Source organism: Heliconius melpomene, chromosome 9 (assembly GCF_056956725.1).
Source record: "Heliconius melpomene rosina isolate 202511_hmr_F chromosome 9, ASM5695672v1, whole genome shotgun sequence".
Classification (NCBI taxonomy): Eukaryota; Metazoa; Arthropoda; class Insecta; order Lepidoptera; family Nymphalidae; genus Heliconius; species Heliconius melpomene.
Window position 1 is genome coordinate 6,745,544 of NC_140397.1, and position 22,050 is coordinate 6,767,593.

Consider the following 22,050-nt stretch of genomic DNA (forward strand, 5'->3'; position numbering starts at 1 on the left):
TAGGTAAAAAGTGGCTTCAAATGGTTCGTGTAAAATAACACACGGTGCTGCTCGCCAGTTTTGTTTGTAAAAAAACTTGGCTACGCGCGGCCGCGCGTTTTAAATTAATCTATATATATAAAATCGAAAGGTCACTCACTCATCACGAAATCTCAGAAACTACATGTGCTAGGAATATCAAATTTTGCATAGAAGTTATTTATAGGACGTAGGTGCTCGCTAAGACGGGAATTTGCAATATTCAACTTCTAAGGGTTTGTTTTTGGGGTTGAAAATTTGTATCAAACTTCGTTACTAATGACATTTGTCTTTGTCATTCGTTACTAAATGTTAGGAGTCTCAAATTTTGCATAGACGTCACTAGGACGCAGTCATGGAGACAGAAATTAATAATAACATAGTTCACGCGTGTGAAACCGCGAGCGGGCCGCTAGTTCTTAATATAATTTATTAAGATAAAAAGTTTTTTTTTCAGCTTCATTTTCTATTCCACATGTAGCAGCATAGGGGGCCTAGTGTTAAGACACTCCGTTCCCTACTTTCTGCCGAATTCTGCAATTCATAAATTCGAATTCAAATTCAAAATATTCTTTATTCGAATAGGCTATTAATAAATTATTATAAGCACTTTTGAATCGTCGAATGAACATATGAACAAAAAGCTACCACCAGTTCGGAAGGCAGTTCTGCTGAGAAGAGCCGGCAAGAAACTCAACAGTTGCTCTTTTCAAAATCAATGGTACAATTTATTACATTAGCTGGCAGCTATCCTGCATTACATTCAATAGACATTAATTCCATACATGTTTGTCCTCTAAGTATTCTTGAACAGTGTAATAAGCTTTACTTGTTAGAATTTTTTTTTACATATATTTTAAATTTTGGTAGTGGCAAACTAAGAATACACTGCGGAATTTTATTATATAAATTATATAAATTAATATACATTATATAAATTAATAAATTTGAAACACATAGTTATTAAACATTCATCCCAACAACATAAAACGATACATCGCTTAAGGTCAAGCAAAACATAAACAATATTTACTGCGTATAAATAAAATAGATCCGAAAAAAATATCTCTCGAAATATAATATTCGAATGTTTGAAGATCGCGCGACTCGAATACGAAGGACGGCCTAGCTCACAGAGTAGTTGGAAATAGAGAAATAAAATAAAAAATTAACATAAATGATTCAATAATGCTATGGAATATATAAGGTTATTATTATTACGCCGACACATACGCCGACGAAAATTTACGTAAACAGTGCGTTTTTGTGGGTTTATTATTATTTTTTTAATTATTTATTGAGGCCGGCGTTGCACAGAGGCACAAGTGTGCGACTATAAACGCGACGGTTGTGAGTTTGATTCTCATTCGGGGCACAGGAATATTTAATATTTACATTTCCTCGCCCTGGTAACGAGACAAAGCTTGGCATATGAGTTGAGTTGCCTACATAATTCGGTGGAAATACTAGTTCCCAAGTTAAGTTCCCTCTACGTACCCTGTTATGCTCAGGATACTGTGTGAAGTTAAAAAAAACATTACCTTCATATATTTTTCACGATTTACATGGATGAAAGAATTAGAAAAATGAGAATTGGTACAGCCGTCATGCAAGTATAACTAGAATTATTCTTCTCCAATTCTCCTTACTGTATTCCACATCTTACTTGATTTGGAAATAAAATACAACCCCACAAATATATTTAACATTTTAAAACCCAATTATAAAAATATTATTTAAATACGAATATTAGCTTGAAAAAGTTTCATACCTTTCAATTAAAATTAACTATAAAGAATAAATATTAATATTTAAGAAGTAAGCCAATATGCCATTTCTAAGAAAAGTGTATAAATATAAAGTTTAAATTAATATTAAAAAGTTAACTAGAGCTCAGTAAAGTGTACATACTGAATCAATGTGCTAGTTTAAAAACCACAAGTAGTTTTAAATCGTTATTTTTTTTCAGCTTCAATCTATATACCGCTTATATCGGAGTAGAGAGAAGGGGTCTAGTGTTAAGACACTCCGTTCCCCACTTTCCGCCGATTCTCGAAGCATTATATGTTTAAATATAATCCCACCTTTAAAATCCGAGCTTCGCATTGAATGAACTGATTTTAATGCTATTTTCACTAACAAACAGAGTCATTTCAGAAAAGTGTAAATAATATGTATTTATACATATTATTTTAGATTAGAGAAAAAAAATACATAGATTCAAAAAGAAATGTTATAAAAAAATATATTTTTGTACACATTTTTTCTTATTTCGTCTAACATCTAAGTAGTCTACGAACGACTTATGACTAGCGATTCGGTATTCCGATCGAGTTGAGCGAACTTTTATATCTAACTCCGAATAATTTCATTTGTGAATAATTTCCTTGAAACCCGACCCGAAGCCCTGCATTCACCAACTAATTACCAAATATAATAATGTTGTTATAGTAACATAGTTAAATTTGGATAGGAAATTTAAGCTATCATCCTATATCTTATAAAACAAAGTCGCTTTTCGTGTCTGTCTGAAATTTCTAACTCTTCTTCTTCTAAACCACCCAACGGATTTTGATGCGGTTTTCACCATTAGTTCGAGTATTTCTCAGGGAAGGTTTATATATAATTTATTATTTGTACATTCTTATGTAAATTAACATAAATATGCTACTTTAATGGTAAATACTACATGAAAAAAATGTACTGGAGTATTGTTTCTCTTAATAAGATCTACAAAAAAGTCCGCGATGGCATATTCGTATCTTTTAAGAATAACGTGTAGTGATCATATTTCTGTCTAAAAATAGTAATTTCAATATATTTTTTATTGTGAGGGATATTTCTCCATAATGGTATTAATCCTTATCGTTTAAAATACTTTATTAAATTTCTACGTTAAACGAAGATAAAATTTACTTTTTAAACTATTTCGAAATTGCGAATAGTTTTAGAGAAAAACGAATTTAATTATTGACACATCACGCCGTTCACACATCAGCTGTATCGAGTCAAGTTTCACTTATCCCTTACTCTCAGCATATAAATAAGTATATTAGTTACGTTGTCCATTTAATGTGGATCAAAACTGTCTTTTCTGTTTTTCATTTTAATAAGTACTTTAGAAGCTGTTACAATATCAAAAAATCCCTGCTGCAAAACGCGCCTCGCGACGTTATGCTTATACAAGCGAGTCCGCCGCGCCCGCTTGCCTTACACGCACGGTTCAGTGGTAGAATGCTCGCCTACCACGCTCGCAGCCCGAGTTCAATTCCCGGCCGATGTATTCTATTTAATTTTCCTCACAGGCAGCCACGTAATGCTTGTTTTTCATCAGGGACAGAATACCCTCTTCAGCATTAACCACAAGCTCGAAAAAAAAACCCGCCTGCCTCTATAGCAACGAAGATTTAGATGCGTTTGCACGTATTGGATAATTGGAGTTGTATGTATTATTCAATGTCATTTGATTATCTAAAAATAGTATTTTAAATATATTTTAATAAGTACTTGAAAAGATTAGTATCACAGATATAAAATTACGGTACTTACTAAAAAATCCTTGCTGTGTAAAACAATTGGAAAATCCTTATTGAAACTACGAAAATGCGGGTTGCATTAGGGTTTAATTAATATTCACATTATCTTAAGTGCTTTGCAAACATACATTGTATGAATAATCCAGTAGTAAAAGCGGGCGAAGCCGCAATAGGGTCGCTAGTAATATGATATATGTACATAATAAATCAGCTTCACGCTGTATCCCGCACACAATCGTTCAACTCCATTCTCCATATTCCGCCGAATTCTGGAATTCGGCGGAATATGGAGGAAAATAAAATTTAAATGTATATTTAGTTTCCTTGAGTGGGAATCGAACCCACAACCAGTCGCGTTTAAAACACATCCTTGTCCTCTGGGCCACGACTGGCTTCAAAGTTATAATCAGTTAAATAAATTATTATGATGAATCAACAGTAATTAAAAGTTACCGCCAACAACGAAATGAAGCTGACAGGCTAAAGTTCCCTTTAAACTTATTAAATCCTGCAATTATTTTAACGTCTCTCGTCGCAAACAATCTTCGTTTAATATACCGAAAAATCTTATTTTTCCTTACTTTTCTTCATTTCTATTCTTCTTCTATTAATTAGACGTGAATTAAATGTAAGTATTTTTACTGTAGAGCGAAAGCAATTGGAGATAAATTACTATTATATCTACTTTTCGGTCTATGGTATATGTTGGCTCGACAACTTTCTCTATTTATAAGTGAAAATTCTATTAAAATCAGTTCATCAATTCCCGAAATTAGCCCGGAGAAACAGAAAGAGAGGCAGACGGACAAATATTTTACAAACGTTAGTTTTAGTATATAAATGAACTTAAAAAAGTACAACATCATTGAAATCACAGACAGACATTTCTGTTGTATGTGAATTTATATATATATATATATATATATATATATATATATATATATATATATATATAGAGAGAGAGAATAAAAATAATAACCACAATTTAAAATTTTATTTCTAAAATAGTTTAGAATTTTGCTTCGAAAGAGTGTATGCACATATTTTATCTGATTCAATGCATTGCAGAATATTCTATGTTTATGTAACCACAGTACAGTGAGGTTCAGTGCTTTACTGGAAAAACTGAAAAATTTTGTACCAAAATCAAGTTGATCAAATTATTGAAGTTTCCTCTAAACGTTCTGTACTTTAAAAGGTGAAAATGGAACCCTTATAGGGAACCCTTGTTGTTCGTCTGTCCGTCTGTTGCCTTACCTTACCTCGAGACCACGTTGAGGTGTCAAGCTGAAATTAAACAAAAAACAAAATATTTTTTTTAAATAAAATAAACAAAAATGAAAATTCAATGCCAATTTTTCCAGATTAGGTTTTTTCAGTTGTTATCTCAATAGATAATAAAACATATTAATAAAAATTTAAACAAGTCTTATCGTCATGTAAATATTTCGTAAACGTTAAACAAGAAACACAAATTACGTCGCCAATTGCGATAGTAAATGACGCCATCGTCAACGGAATGTAATTAACACAGACAATTAACGCACAACGGAAGTTTACTAGACTTAGTATATAGATTTTTTGAGCAATATAGGGAGGACGAGGAATTCTCAAAATTCTAACAGAACGGGAAAAAAAAAAGAAATAATTCTAATGGGTTTTTAAGTTTTATAGTCGAGGGAAACAAAATTACGACTTACAGTTCATTTGTCTATAATTAAAATGAATTGTATGTCTGTCTAACCATTTATATATATTTTTTTAGTTTCACGCTATCACACACATAGCAGATAGGTACAGGAAACGTAGTGTTAAGACACTCTGGTTTCATTAGATACTTCTATTCCCTATTTTCGGAAAATTTCCGAGGCAGTGCGTTAATAGTTACACCTTTATGTAAGTACTATATGTATTTTCATTATTCAGATGCTTTCCAGTTGCTGCTGTCCCTTAATAATTAACAAAGCAATAAATTAGAATAGATAACTTAGTGTTAAGACACTCTTGTGCCATTGCCCCATGACTATCCAAAACAAACGGACTTCTTTTCACAAAAAAAAAACAGAATAAAGCTTTATGCAAGTAGGTACATATTGCATACTGAAGCATTCATAATTTTGTCCTCAACGCGATTAAAGATAATTAAAATTCATAATTACTATTTTACCAAAGAAAATGGTAAATTTTATACTACACAATTATAACAATAACGAGCCGTTAATATTTTTTAAATGACTTCTTTATATTCAGGGAACGAGAGCGTAAATTAACTTTTCATAGTTCATTAAAACCTACGAATAAGTAAACAATGAAGATTTTTGGACAACGTCCATCCATCGACTTTACAATTTCATAATTAGTACAAAACGACGGAAAATTTTGTGAATAATCAGCTTCACGCTGTATCCCGCACACAGCAGGGTAGGAAGAGGGAACCTAGTGGTTAAGACACTCTGTTGCCCTGCCGAATATTGGAAGCATAGCGTGTTGAGTGGCAGAACTCAACGCCGCGCTTTGCCTTTGGAAATAATCAATATGAATATTACAATGAGAGTTTCTTAAGATAAAAAAAATATCACTAAAAGTTTGAAAAATGTTTTGTGGATATAAATATTAATTTGTAAACCAGATGTGGCCCTGGGGTACTAGCGTGTAAATGTAAACGTGACGGTTACGGTATCTATTCCCAGTCGCGAGAGCGAAATGTTACCAGAGCGAGACAATGCCTCGAGAACTCAGCTGAAAGTGAAGAACGAAAGTGCATTAATGGGAACGGAGTGTCTTAACACTAGATTCTCAGGTTCCCTCTGCCTATCCCGCTATTTGCGGGATTCAGCGTGAATCTGGAGAGAAAAACCCTAGTTCAGTAAACATTTTATAATGGTGCTTAAGCTTAACGAAGGGTGAGATTAGAATAGGATACTTACATTAGTTCTAAGTTATTCTCGACGAAAATGCAGTATTTTAACGCTAGGTTGACATTAGAGTTAGTGTGGTCGGTTAGAGGTTAATGTTAAGAGAAAAATATGATATATTATTAAATTATTAAATTATACCAAAAGGTACTTGAAATCTTATATACATATATTTAAAAATATCTTCTTTTATTTATGTACGTACATATAAAATTCACATTATTCAATACAAAAGGTAGGTTTTTTTCGCAAATAAAACAATAACTCCTCATATTATTTACATAAAATTTTATTTATCACCAGTTTCTTTGTTCTCTTTGCTAACATTTGGCAGAAAGTAAACAAGTATGGCAATACCTGAAACAAATACGTATATTATTTGTATAATTTAATAAAAGATTAACACTTTACCTAGAGACGTAATAGAAGGTTTATTTTAAATAGCTTAATGATTTAAATCAGGAATTTTAAATGATTTTTTATAGATTTGAGAAGCCATAGGGGCGCAATGAGTCTAAATGCTAAGCACGATAGCTGTAGATTCGATTCCGATTGAGTTATTTTCATTTCTCCGCTCAAGTAGACAAAGCACGTCGTTGAGCTCCTATCTATTCCATGTTTCGCAAATGACGGAGAGTGGATAGAGTCTTGACACTACAGTCTCACTGATTACTCTGATACAACCTAACTGGGCCTTTTATTGTTATTTTCCTATACTCAAGTTATAATAAATCACATATCTTTAGAAAGGTACACAAATGAATCATTTAGTAAATGATTTTGCAAAATTCCTCTCTTAATGTTTGCATACATCATTTTTCGTCTAAATTTCCATAGGCATATCTGATGTTTTTGTTTGCTTCACGTCGTATCTTAGTATATGTGTGCGGCTAAAATAGAAGGAAAACAGAGGGAACCTAGTTCACCCTCTTCACCAATTACCGCCCAGTTTTCAAGACATTGCACGTTGAGCGTAGGTAAATGAAAATAACTCAAATATTACTCCCCTAGTGGGAATCGAACCCACCAACCGAAGGGGAAGAGAGGTGTTTTAATGGGGAATGAAGTGTCTTTACACTAGGTTCTTAGGTGAAGCCGATTTTTTTTATTAAAAAAACATTATAACGTGTTGTGTAATTTGTTAGATTTCAGGGTAAATTAGTAGAAAATATTTTTATTTACACTATGCAAAGATGTCTTGGTTTTCCGTTAAGATAATTCATATTTATCTAGTCAACGTATATTTTTTATAATATTGACTCAGCATGTTATCTTATTTATTAACTTTCTTATACGTGTATAAATAATTCCTTATTATTTATTTATGCATAAGGAGTAGTACGTTCTTTGACGTTTAAAATATGCACACCTTTTATCTGGATTAATTACACAAAAAATAAAAGAAAATAAAAGGAATTGTCATTAAATTTACGAGAATAGGTAGGTTTTCTAAAATTAATTTTACGCTGCAACATGTTTTACTTTAAACTTATTACTTAAAGGGTTGTCTGTAGTAGTAAATCATATATTTAACATTATTTGCATAGTGATCTTCTAAATAGCTGTATTCACATAAATAATTAACATAAATTGTAATAATATTGTAAACACATTTGTTACTTGCTATTTTAGTCCCCCCAAGTGAGAATCGAACTCACAATCGACGCTTTACCAATCAGGCGCTGTGGCGGCGGCTATTTAAATATTAATTTAAACTTAAATTATCACGTTTTAAAAGAAATATCCTTTCTTCCCTTACGAAAACGAAAGGGTTTTAATCGGAACGGAGCGTCTTAACCCTAGGTTCCCTCCCAGGTTCCTTCTGTAACTGTCCTACTGAGTGTAGAATACAAGGCTATTTTTTGTTTTTTTGTTTTATATTTTAATTATTTAATATCAATTATGGTGTAATAAAGTATTAAAATAAATAAATAAATATATAATAAGGCTTGAAGCTAAACAAATAAGAAATATTATGCTTATGTATGCACATAAATAATTTATTATATTGTATAATATGAATGCTAAATTAAATTTAGTAAAATATACATATGTATAAACAAAGTAAGCCCCAGTTTTACATAACTCGATCCGTCGAGACCTGTTTCGTACGAAATTTTATACGTAAATGTCTATAGCTTATCTGTTGTTCTTTTTTTTTTTGTGGTACTCGTAGGTATAATATTGTATATTGGCGCTATAGTACATTACCTATTGGTATACGCGATATTTATGAGTTCGATTCCCAATCGGGTAATTTAATTATTTTTATTTCCTTACTCTGGTTAGAAGACAAAACGACGACTGAGGTGCAAACAAAAAAATATGTCATTTTATAAGTGTGTAGCAAAAAGTCAATTTACACAAAAAAAAATATTAAAAAAGAAAAAACCAAAATAAACTAACCTGACGATATTATAGCAGTCGATAAAAATGGTGCCATACATCCCATCCCTAGTAGAACAGGAAATAGAATATTTCCCGTTAATGAGCCCATGCGTCCAACCATTATTATTATTGACATCGCCAAAGCTCTAAAAACAAAGAAAAAATACAGTGGAATTGATAACCTCCTTTTCTTACAGAAGTCGGTTAAAAAAACGGTGACCGACTGAAAAAACTTCAAGGGTTTAAGAATAATTAATAAAAAGTAAGTGCTAGTATAATTAAAATAAAGGTTAGGTTAGGAAAATTAAACATTTAAAGCTATTATACATAATTATTATTAATGCATAATTACATTAAAGCTTAAAAACAGTTGAAAACATGCTTTTAGCGTGCATAAAAACAAACGTATACAACTACACCTACAGTGCTATAGTAACTTCCACTAAGATTTCTGCTATTCAGGATCTGGCTCCATCATCAGACCAGCTCGATGATACCATATTATTATATTTTCACTTAAGGTGTCATAGGAAAGGAAGTAGGTCATAATTTTTGATTTTATTACAAAAAAAATATATTTTCTTGTTTTTAGCACCACGCTGAATCCCTCACATCGCAGGGTAGCCAGAGGGAACCTGAGAGCCCAACCCAGCCCACTTTGTGCTGCATTCTGGAGGTTGCAGTTGTTCTGGAGGTCTTGGATTTTATATCTTTTCATAAAGTAAATATATATTTGTATTACATATAATATATTTACTAATATTATAATTAATATATTTTACCTTAGCGTAGTAGGAAAGACGCGTACAAATAGATTCTGTTGTAAGCTCAAAGCCGTTTGCAATAATCCGCATGTAGAAGCCATTAGTATTGCAATTTGGTACGACGCGTTGGTCCAATAGAGGGATATTGAGCAGAGAGTGCAGAGTACCAATAAAATGAACATCAGTACCTTCTGGCCGAGGTAGTCTACTAGAAAACCACTAATTATAACGAAAACTAAAGAAACAAACCCTAATATTAGTCCGTTTATATAGGTTTGTGCTCCACTCAATTTCTGTAACGAAATAAATTAAAAAAGTGAAATCAGCTTCACGCTGTATCCCGCACACTGCAGGGTAGGCAGAGGGAATCTAGTGTTAATACATTCCGCTCTCCACTTATAACAAAACAATAGTAAGTTTAAAAATGGAATTGATATCTAAATTAGACTTATTGATCTCCTTATAGCTTTGTTTTTTCTATTCATATTAAGACAACTTTTTTTAGCAATACTCTGTGAAGGATCCCACTTAACAGGATAGGCAGAAGGAACCTAGTGGTAAGACACTTCCGTTTTCCACTTCCCCTTTGCACAACATTCTTTAGGCGTATTAAGTTGTAGAACTCAACGTTGAGCTTTAGTTTTGGTTACCAGAGCAAAAAGACTAAAATATATATTTTAAAATTTTATTTTCTATCTAATTTACCTGGAAATTTACCAAGTCAATATGTCACTCATTAATGCAAATAACGAAGATGAATCTACAGTATTACGCGGTGTTATTTGTTTATTTTATTCTGACTGATACTGCAAACTTACATGAATGTTCTAAATAAAATTGAAATTTCTTGGCAGTTCTTGATACAAGACATTATTCAGCCCAGTTTCTAGCTAAGGAATACGGTGAACTTGGAAGAGTAAACTGACTTTTCGGTTAATCCTTCATATATAGTAAGGAAAACCCAGTATCAAGAGACTCTCTTTGTTTGTCAGAACTCCAAGCAGCACATGTTGGGCATCAACCCCCCATATTTGCCTTACAGTTGAAAGCTGAGCAACTAACGCAACTAAGCCACTGGCATAACTACTTATATATTGCTTATCTTCACACTGTATCTGACAGAGGAGGGTAGGCAGAGAGAACCTAGTGTTAAGACATTGAAATATTTATTGACATTTATATTTCCATTTCTTCGCTCTGGTGTCGAGGCAAAGCCCGGCGTTGAGTTCCGACACTCAACACGCAATACCTCCAGAATTTGACAGAATGTTCCCTCTGCTTACCCTGCTGTGTGCGGGATACAGCGTGAAGCGTGATTATTCTTATAATATTAGTATACTCAATCACTTACTGGAACACACGTAGCCTTCTCTACCATATTAGATATACTCGTATTTGCAGGAGTTACTTTCAAATTATCCATATACTTGTTTATCATGATGCAGAAGCGTGCGGTACCACCGTTTTCGTTATCGTAATTCTCAACCATCGTCGATAGCTGTGGGAACCATAGCCTCAGTGAAGTGAATCTGTAAGACAGTTGTAATTTTTTTGACTTCCGTTAATAATTGACATATCATCTATTCTCGACTTATACAGTAGGAATAGTATATATTAAAACATTATTTTCTATGCAAATGACGCTCTTTCTAGATATATTTTATTGTTAATTCCTACGTCGAAGAGAAATTAAAATTAATTTAAATATAAGCATTTTACCGATTTGTGGATTGAAACCACTACCATCGCTATTGTAGTTATCGCTATTATATACGACGGTGTCACTTTACAAAAAATTAACTGTTTCAGACAAATATGTAAAATAATTATAATTGATAAGAAGTTATTTTGTAGATGATAAACCTCAGTCAGGCTAAATAATGAATAAAAGAAATTGTGCAACGTAATTAGAAATAAAATCTTTATATCATCATTCTTATCATTGCAAACAAATGTAATCTAAATTAAAATGTCATTGAAGTTTTGTTGTTGGGTTTCTTTTACTAAACAAGGAAAATAGAAGTAGTTTTAAATCTTATAACTAATCTGAATAGGTATCGAACCTACAAACATCGCTCATTATCATACCGTATAACTAGTATAATGAAATAAAAAATAAAATGAAATTTTAGTACATATAGTTAAAACTAACCGTATTTTTAAGCTAGCAACCAAAAAAGGAATCCTCGAAATTAACTTATACGTAAACAAATAAAATTACAATGCTATTCAAAAATTCGGCGGAAAGTGGACGACGGAAGTGTCTTAACGGAGAACGACGTATCTTAACACTAGGTTCCCAGGTTCCCTCTGCCTACTCTGCGTAGGATATGTGGGATACTGCTTTCATAATTACTGTTATAGTGATATTTCAGTCGAGAGGATGGATTTCAGATGGATATTTGTTTCACTTTTACACAAAAACTACTAAACTAATTTGGATGAAACTAAACAGTAACATAGCTTATATATCAGAATAACACATAGGCAATACTTTATTTAAATAATTTGGCTATAATATAATGATAAGTTTAAGCGGGCGAAGCCCAATTATGCTAATATATAAAAAAATAACTCACGCTACTAATCCAAATAAAGTAATTAAGGAGAAAAATATCAGTCTATATAATAATGGCGGGCGGAAGAGCTCCTTCACTTCAAACAGTGCGTTCACCAGTTGCTTCTTCAAGCTAATTTCTAGTGTTGGTTTTAGTGTTCCATTAGTGCTAAATGATAGGATCTGTGAAAAAAATTTGCTTTCATTTAGCCTCACGCTTCACATAACAGGTTAGGCAGAGGGAACCTGGGAATCTAATGTAAAGATACTCCGTTCAAATTTGGCCGAATTCTGGAGGCATAATGCCAAATATGGGCCAAATTCTCTGCCAACACTGATTTTTATGCAAAAAAAAATCTAGAATCTTACAGGAAATGTGTCTTTGTCACTCCCCGAATTTTCGCTATAAATAGTTTTCAAAACATCTAAAGCCTCCGTTTCTTGTCCGTGAGAGAGTAAGTATTTCGGACTCTCCGGTAAATGATAGTACATTATGAATGCCATCAAACTCCATAGTGAACATATGTATAAATAAAAATTCCATGCGTGTAACACTGTAGAAGAGAGAAATATATGAAAAAGACATAGATAAAGTAAAGTGGCCAATGATATATTTTGTGATTCAATTCTATTTTAGGGAACTAATTATTTCCATTATCCTGCTCTGGTAACAAGATAAAGCGCATTTAGTTTCATCACTCAAAAAGCAATGCCACGAAAATTGCGGGATACAGCGTGAAAACATACATGAATGTATTTGTTATTTCAAAACAAAACATACCGAAATACCCAGGCCATATAACAATATCTAATTTGAAAGGCAGTATCAGCCATGACATGAGAGCGGCCACCATGATGCCCATGGACATAAAAGCGCCGTACAATAGCAATATCCTGTCCCGGACAGCTATAGGGCAAAATTCTGATATATTTGTTGACATCGCACTGAAACTCAAACTAAGGCTGAAAGGGAATAATGTATGTGATAAAATTAATAATATAAATATATATGTAGATAGACTATGTAAACTAATTATATTTTTAGGAAAAGATCTGTAATTTTTTTTGTTGCTCGAGAAAGAAAGAGAGAAAGGAAAGAGCTCAAATTCCTTTTAGATCTTGATTTTTTAGCTTCTCGCTGTATTCTACACATAGAAAGGAGGTAGAAGGAACCTGGAAACCTAGTGTTAAATTAAGACACTTTCGTTCCCAACTGATTAATATAACTAAATAATTCTGGGTCCTCGTTCTGCCAAGACGAAGAACAAATTGAAAATTCCACCACGCATCACGAAATATTCCAAATTCTGGTGACAAGTCAAGAAAAAAAAAACGGAAAAAGTGTATTGACATAAATGGTTAAATAAGCAAGAAAAATCGATTTGATACATAATTTGTATGAAAAAGCGACGTTCCTTGTTAAATTATTACCTGAAGGCTGAAGTATACATTGCTGCCTGGGGATGTGTATAATGTGAAAATCCAGTAGATTTTACGTAATACATCAGTTAATTACATGAGAATATTAAAAATTGGATATTTTGCAAGGAAATTATAATTGCTTGCTTTATATTTATGGGATCACGTTTTATATAGAAATAACAATGTATCAACAGCTTCTTTATACAGAAAATGTGGAACTTTTTTCAATTATTAAATAACTTAAAACATTTGTTATGTATAGAGGCAATCTAGGAACCTAATGTTAAGATTCTTGAACTTCCGTTCCCCTTTAAGACACTTCTGTTTCCCAACTTCCACTGAATTTTAAAGCATTACGTGTTGAGTGGCAGAATTGAACGACAAATTTTGCATCATTACCAGAGCGAAGAAATGAAGATTAAAAAAAAAAATTGTAATAAATAAAAAATAAATACTTACGATACACCTTGTACGACTTTAATAAATATCATCATCCAATACGTCTGTGTCAGACCTTCTATTATGGTACATAAAAATATGCCTAAATTACCACCGACTAGGAAGAATTTTCTTCCAAATGCATCTACTAGGAAACCCGTAAATAAACTAGCTCCTATCTGACCTAAAATTAAATAATAATAATTATTAATAGAACCTTGTTTTTTTACGTTCCTCACGCACCGCCCAATTCTATCGGGACGTAAATGTATAATAGATATTTAGAGAGCTGGAAAACTATCTTCTGCTTCCATCCGGGAAGATATCTAAAAGGCATCCTAGCAGTGAATCTGGGACCTGGGATTATAATTATAAATTTATAAAATTAACAAAAACTTGAGCATCCACGCTTTTTCCCGTATAAGGAGACAGACAACAAAAATCTAGTGTACAGTTAAAAGGCGGAAGTAAACCTCGCGTCTTCTTTTGCCAGAGGAAGAATATGAGAATAATTTATTTCCTCAACTGTTTTGATCTTAGCCTGTGTCAAAACTAAATTATAAAAGAAATTTACACAAAAATACCTAAAAATGGCGCAGCATTTAATAATCCTTTGTACATCATATTCATTTTCAAATCACACTCGGCTACAGGTAGGATGTACGACGCGGTCGTCGTCACCAACATAGACGCGAACGCGGAGCACAACGTCGCTGTCAACATTCGTATGTGAAATTTGCCAAATTTACAATATGTTAGTGCTTCTTCTAATATCTGCATCGGATTCTTTGTCTTTGTTTCATCTAGAAAAAATAAATTTTCCAAAAAATGTGAACGTGGGAATCCATCCCGATAAGTTAATTGAAGAATTTACAATAACACTTTAAAAATGTTATTAATTTATTTTCAAAATATTGTATATTCTTGATGGAGATAATATTGCATCTTGCATATAGGAAGGTAAGCAGAAAAAACATAATATCACGACACTTGTTTTTTCGTTCTCTGCATTGCCGTATTAAGTAGAGGAAATTAATGTAATTCAACTTTAATCATTTTCCCGATTGCCACAATTGCCTATTGAAAAATTGCGTGTTGAGTAGCGGAACTTAACGCCGCACTCTGCTAACTAGAGAGAAGAAATGAAAATATTAAATATTTCATACCCTCGAACAGCAATCGAACCCCCAACCGATACACATACAATCGCACGCTTGAGCCCCTGAGCCACGAAAATAGAAAAAAGATAAGGAAATAATAAGTATAACCTTTACAATGATATTACTTACTATTTTCTCATGTAAATATAATGTTTTATTTGCGTATATATTACATGTATTTGCAATAGAAATTATATACTTTCCTTATTAAATCAAGTAGCAAAAGATTATTTGTTGAGCGATGTGTGATCAGTGGTTTATCATTTCTATCACGTCATAAATACAGCTATTATAATATTTAATCATTAAATTTTATTTAAATAAAAACAATGACTTTTGTTTAGTTTCACGCTCTATCCCGCACACAGCAGGCTAGGTAAAGGAACATAGTGTTAAGACACTTCATAATTTAAGAACTGAATAATTCTAAAAGGAAGCAAGCGTACTAATATATACATTTTTGATTTTGCTGTTAAAAATGCTGAACTAATTGCCATTAAAATATTTCCCAATAAATATTGCTATGAAAAAAAATGTGTATCGAAATTAAATATAAAAAATATAACAAATACAAACCACCTTCGTGTCTTTCATCGATTAAAAGAACATAAAAAAATTAGTTTTTATTAGATTTGTACGTATAATAAAATTTTAAACATGCTTAACTTGAATATACAGGTAAATTAAATGACATTCTATAATAATATACATATTTTATATTTATTCACATACTTTGTATTTTATAGGTCTATAAATTTAAATAAATTTAAACATTTTTTTTATTATACTCGTATTTCCTTATTTGTAAATAATCAGTTTATCTATACATTTATCTATCTAATATAATAAAGAGGAAGAGTTTGCTTGTTTAAACGCTAAAAACTCTGAAACCACTCTCCTCACTTTAAAGTCTAAAGCTACATTCCTCAAGGGTACTATATTATAATATACTATATAATAATATACACCCTAATATTATATAGTATATAAATGACACCCTAATCTATATATATAAAAGGACTTGTCCTCACTGACTGAGGTAAGACGCACGCACAGCCGTAACCGCTGTGCGTAGAAACGTGAAATTTGGACAAAAGTTTGCTTTTGTAATCTGGACATCCACTAAAAAGGGATTTTGAAAAACTTTAACCCTAAAGGGATGAAATAGGGGTTCAAAGTTTGTATGGAAAAAATTTAAATCGGCACCGATTTTTATAAAATTTGAAATTTAGATTTTTAAAAGTATTTATTTGAACACGTGTTTCATTGTTTTCTAGAATTCTCTCCCTAAGGGTGCAAATATGGGGTTGAAAGTTTGTATAGATTTTTTTTAAATCGTCACCAATTTTTATAAAATTTGAAATTCAGACTCTTAAACGTATATAATTAAACACATGTTTCATGGTTTTCTAGAATTCACCCCCTAAGGGTGCAAATAAGGGGTTGAAAGTTTATATGGGAAAATTCTTAAATCGCCACCGATTTTTATAAAATTTGAAATTTAGACTCTTAAAAATATTTCATTGAACACATGTTTCATGGGTTATTAGAATTCACCCTTAAATACGCAAGCGAAGCTGCGCGCGTCCGCAAGTATTATATAATATTAGGGTGTCATTTTTAATTAGATTTAAATAATTAAATAGCAATAACAATAAACACTATTAGCGCATTGCTTTAACCACGTGCGCTGCAAAAATAGTTATACTAATACAAGTTCATTGTACTACAAAAATATTCAATTTCATTATGTCTAAAAAAATGTTCAAATAAGTAGGTAATAAGTGACAAGTGTAATAAGTGTAAAATGACATTTAACTATTTTTATAAATAAAATTGAAGAGTCTGTCTGTAATTTCTAAGTAGTTATTTACATTATACTAAAACATAAAAAATAAAAAATTTTGTCTATCTACTGATAGAGGAAGTTATGGAGCAATATAGGCTATTGTTTATACCGAAATTCCCATGGCTAGTCCCCTAATATCAATACGATATTATTCAGAAAAAATCCAAAATAATTAATTATAATTTATGATATGAAATTAATACTTATTTATGTACCTCACCTTACCTAAACTTTACCTTTTATTACCATTTTTAAGTTAATTTTCAACAATTTCAACAAAAACAACAATAATTAAAATTAAAACTACCTTTATCTCGGGCTCGATTATTTTTATCATCCATATTTCTCTTTTAAAATCACAATTCAAACACAAATTAGAAAAACACATATATTTTAAAGACATTAACGAGGACTTTGTATTTTTTTTAATATATATATTTTTATATGTTTCCTTTCACACTAGCGTCTTTTCTCGTTGCACGAGTTTAACTAGCTGTATTATAATATTATAATATTGTGATATAATTATTTATATAGGTGATAAGTGTTCAGACGTCACTCTGTAGACACTGGCTTATGTGAAAGTCATTATAAAAACACTTTTCTAATATTTTAAGATAAAATATTACTAATATATTTTATAAATAGATTAATTTGTTTATTTACTATAAATTCTTTATTTAATTGCACGTGTGTATCACTAAACGGACGTAACTCGTATGACTCGAATGGAATCTAAAATTACGCTTTCAACTTAGTTGTTATGAATTCTAATTCTAAATTAGGGAAAATAAATAAATATAATGTTTAGCTAGTGCTTCTTCCTTCCTTGTTTGTTCAAATCCAAGTTCTAATGGGAAGTGTTTTAACTAGATTCCCAGGTTCCCTCCACCTATGGCGCCAAGCTAAAAGAAAGCTTAACTTAATTCCATATAAAATCTTTATCCCAACGTCATCTATCTCGTTCAACCGGTTTATAGCAGAATGCATATATATAGAGTGAAGCACTTGCTTCCAGTGCCTGTTAGACTGCATAGCTGTGGTATAGCCTGGCTAGTAGCTATCCTAGTTTAAAATAGAAAGTTTATGATGGGTTACTTCGTGAAGAAGATATTAATTTATTAATAATTATTATTATCTTATTGAGAAACGATGATTGCAGGTTCGATTCCTACTTTCTCTTATATCTAACTTTATACATTGGCCTTGTTTTGTGAGATGAAAAGTGTAGTACAAAATATACAAATCGAATTTAAGTTAGTAAAAATATGTTATAATATTAAAAATAAATCTTTTCAATAATTTTAAAGTGTACACTATACCATACAAGTTAGGACAGATGAACGATTTCCAAGAGAAGCAGGTTCAAATCCGCTAAGGTATTTTTTTAAATTATTTATACTAAAAAAGTATTAGACCTTTACGTTTAAGTAAAAATAAATTGCATTAAAAATGTTTTGAAAATGAATAAAAAATAAACATAAGGACACAACCCAAATGTATTTGTTATAATTGACAGTTCCTTAAGTTTCTTACAATTAAATGACGCAAGCTTAATCAATTTTATCGTATAACTTGGGAGTTATAAATTTTGTCACTCTCAGGTCTTTCCTAGCTATTAAAGATGGATGGTCCAATCTTTAGAAATTATTATCTTCGAGGTCATCTTCAATTCTAAGAAGAAAATGATGAAACTAAAAAAAAGAAAAATATCTAATAGATCTATATGATATTGTATGTTTCAGGGTTCCGTACCTCAAAAGGTAAAAACGGAACCCTCATAGGATAGAATCACATTGTTATTCGTCTGTCCGTCGGTCGTGACCATTTATCTCGAGAACGCGTTGGGGTATCAAAACGAAATTATAACAAAATTTTCCAATATATATATCTTTTACAAAAAGAATCCACATTCTAAGTCAATGCAATATAAAAAATACAAGTATTTATGCACCGATTTTAAAATTCTCCCCGTAATCAAAACCTAGGGTACCTACCTACTTCCCATAAACCTACAGTTATAAAGTTAATAACGGCTGTAGTTTTAAAAGTCACTTGTGATTGTTTATATCACCTTCACCCAGTATCCCGCACATAGCAGGATAGGAAGAGGGAATTCACGGAAGACACTCCGTTCCTCATTGTTATTAAAGAATAAGAATTTATCATAGTTTACTTGTCTTATCCTGCATGATGCAGACGTCCTCTTCCTATGATAATTTAGTATAATTATAATATAATTTTAATTAATCTATATATATAAAAGAACTTGTCCTCACTGACTGAGGTAAGACGCACGCACAGCCGTAACCGCTGTACGTAGAAACGTGAAATTTGGACAGATGTTTACTTTCATAATCTGGACATCCACTAAGAAGGGATTTTGAGAAATTTTAACCCTAAAGGGGTGAAATAGGGGTTTGAAAGTTTGTATGGAACAAAATTTAAATCGGCTCCGATATTTATAAAATTTAAAATTGAGATTTTTAAAAGTATTTAATTGAACACGTGTTTCATCGTTTTCTAGAATTCTCCTCCTAAGGGTGCAAAAAAGGGGTTGAAAATTTGTATAGATTTTTTTTAAATTGTCACCAATTTTTGTAAAATTTGAAATTCAGACTCTTAAAAGTATTTAATTGAACATATGTTTCATGGTTTTCTAGAATTCTTCCCCTAAGGGTGCAAATAAGGGGTTAAAAATTTGTATAGAAAAATCTTTAAATCGCCACCGATTTTTATAAAATTTGAAATTTAGACTCTTAAAAATATTTCATTGAACACATGTTTCGTGGTTTATTAGAATTCACCCCTAAGCGAGCGAAGCTGCGCGCGTCCGCTAGTAATCTATACACACCCAAAAATTAAAAACCAATACAAAACATAGAACTAAAAGGTCCAAGAAGTACAATAAAATCAACCTATAGAATTAGTGCACCGTTGTTATTACAAAATAATATTTAAAATATACGGTAAAATACAAATTAAGTTACCGGATGTAGCGTTATCACTTTCATTGAATATTTAATACGATAAAAATAAATACTCGTACGTTTAATGGGATTTTTTTATAAGCTACTTATAACTTATTAGGAAACCTGTAAAAAATTTAATTTCTTTCCTAATTGAAATTTGAGATTTGAACTCGCATTTCTTAAATAATTTCCCGCTACGTTCAAATTTTATACGTTTTCTTTTATAAGTTTGGAATAACACTTTAAAAATGTAAAAAAATATCAATTAATTAGACCGTTGTTACGTAATGTATCGAAAAATTCAAAATTGGGAGGAACGGAGTGTCTCAACACTATGTTAGTATAACTTAATCACTAATTGACATCTCTGAGTTTCTAATTATAATATAATAAATATAGTAAAGTAAATTAAATAGAGTAACGAACTACTTCAAAGAGCGAAAACTAACGTAATTAAATTCTTATTTCCAAGTATAATCATTCCTTGGAGAGATAAAAGCCATAAACTGGCGGTACCATATTACGTGTAACTTAAACCCTGACCTAATTAAATGTAATAAAGTGTTAGATTAAATAATATTTTTAAATGTAAGTAATATTATGTGAAATTTTAACACAGAACTGAGTGACATATTCGATTTTTTTTTGGAACAAAAATTGGGAACGGAGTGTCTAAACACTAGGTTCCTTCTGCCTACTATAAGTAATTTATGCATGCAAATTGTAAATATCATATGCAAAGTAGGTCAATCGTATCCCTGAGTCTCGAAATCCAGTTTTCAAATGCAAATACTTGACTATTACATTGTTATGTAATTTTCTCCATATAAGATTTTAACTCACATCTAAAACTGCTTATATTTAACGTCATAAAATTTCTATTCTTGGAATTAAAAGCAACGGTTGCTAGTTTGATTCCCATTCAGGATATTTAATATTTAATATTTTTATATCCCCGCTCTGGTAATGAGACAAAGTGCGGCGTTAAGTAAGCCTTTCAACACTAATTCCTTCAAGAATTCGACGGAAAAAGGAGAAAGGAAGTGTCTTAAAAGAACGGAATATCTTATCACTAGGTTTCGCTCTGCTCAGTTAGTGAAAATGTAAATTAAACTGTAAATTATACCAAAAATAAAATATATATACCTGTATTACAAAGTATACCAGTATGTAAGTTGGTAATCCTATGTAAAATAGGTCAAACGTATCGCCGGGACTCGGGATGCAGTTTTCAAATGTAAATCGTCCTAACAATTGGCTTATTGCTTCAGATATGAAACTTCTGTTTAAATTTAATATAACGGAAGCGTGTTTCTGTTTAAATTTATAAAATTATAATATTCAAATGTGTCGAAAATTGTTTGTGTATGTTTTTAGAATACCTACTTATTACAAAGAAAAGAAAAAGAATTTATTTTAAGAGGACTTATTAGAGAGACCTCTCGGTCTTTTTGATATTGTTTTGAAGTGTGAAAGGAATTGTCGAATGGAGACAAGACATTCGGGATCAATTATTGTAATTCTATAACACCAGAGCTTCACACTGTATCCTGAACATACATATGCCGCGAGTAGGCAGAGGGAACCTGGGAACCTCGTGATAAGACATTTCTTTTTTTCGATTTAAGACACACCTCACTTTCCGCCGCGCCTTTTTGCCAGAGCGGAGAAATGAAAATATTAATTATTTAGTTTCCCTAGTGGGAATTGAATTCACAACCTAATAAATTCTAGCTTTCTACACTAAGGCTCTGCTTCGTCTATCCTTTTATATACGCATAGGTACCTATAGATTGCTTATTCATGAGGTGAACCCTCAAGCAGACAAATAATACTAAACAAAAACAAAACAATTAAATCCCACATTTCTATGAAAAAAACAAACAAAAATAAAACTTTTATCTTACACAAGACAAGACAACGTGAATTATTTTCACAAACGCAATTTCAAGGGCAGAAGTTTTCGTGTAAATTAGGCGTGGAAGTTCGTCAACAATTTAAAGTCCATTCTGTAATATAGGGGGCGTTCTC

At 31.5% G+C, this 22,050-nt stretch overlaps 1 protein-coding gene across 1 annotated transcript; it reads right to left on the bottom strand.

Annotated features, from left to right (window-relative positions):
* Positions 1-6,736: 6,736 nt before the first annotated feature.
* Positions 6,737-17,821, bottom strand: LOC146536390 (uncharacterized). The gene is made up of 10 exons (XM_085190376.1): positions 17,355-17,821; positions 14,623-14,841; positions 14,060-14,222; positions 12,960-13,141; positions 12,548-12,732; positions 12,201-12,361; positions 10,973-11,150; positions 9,640-9,914; positions 8,876-9,003; positions 6,737-6,826 (listed from the first exon to the last, which is right to left on the bottom strand). The coding sequence occupies exons 1-10, from the start codon at positions 17,386-17,388 to the stop codon at positions 6,759-6,761; spliced, it is 1,593 nt and encodes a 530-aa protein (XP_085046502.1). The 5' UTR covers positions 17,389-17,821; the 3' UTR covers positions 6,737-6,758.
* Between the last annotated feature and the right edge of the window lie 4,229 nt (positions 17,822-22,050).

What these genes read in the sequence shown, in the direction of transcription:
- LOC146536390 (XM_085190376.1), bottom strand. Translation starts at nt 17,388, where the DNA reads ATGGATGATAAAAATAATCGAGCCCGAGATAAAG. An exon ending in TAATCGAGCCCGAGATAAAG is followed by an intron (nt 14,842 to 17,354) that starts GTAGTTTTAATT and finishes TATTTTTTCTAG; the next exon opens with ATGAAACAAAGACAAAGAAT. An exon ending in GTCTTTCCTACTACGCTAAG is followed by an intron (nt 9,004 to 9,639) that starts GTAAAATATATT and finishes CTTTGTTTTTAG; the next exon opens with AGCTTTGGCGATGTCAATAA.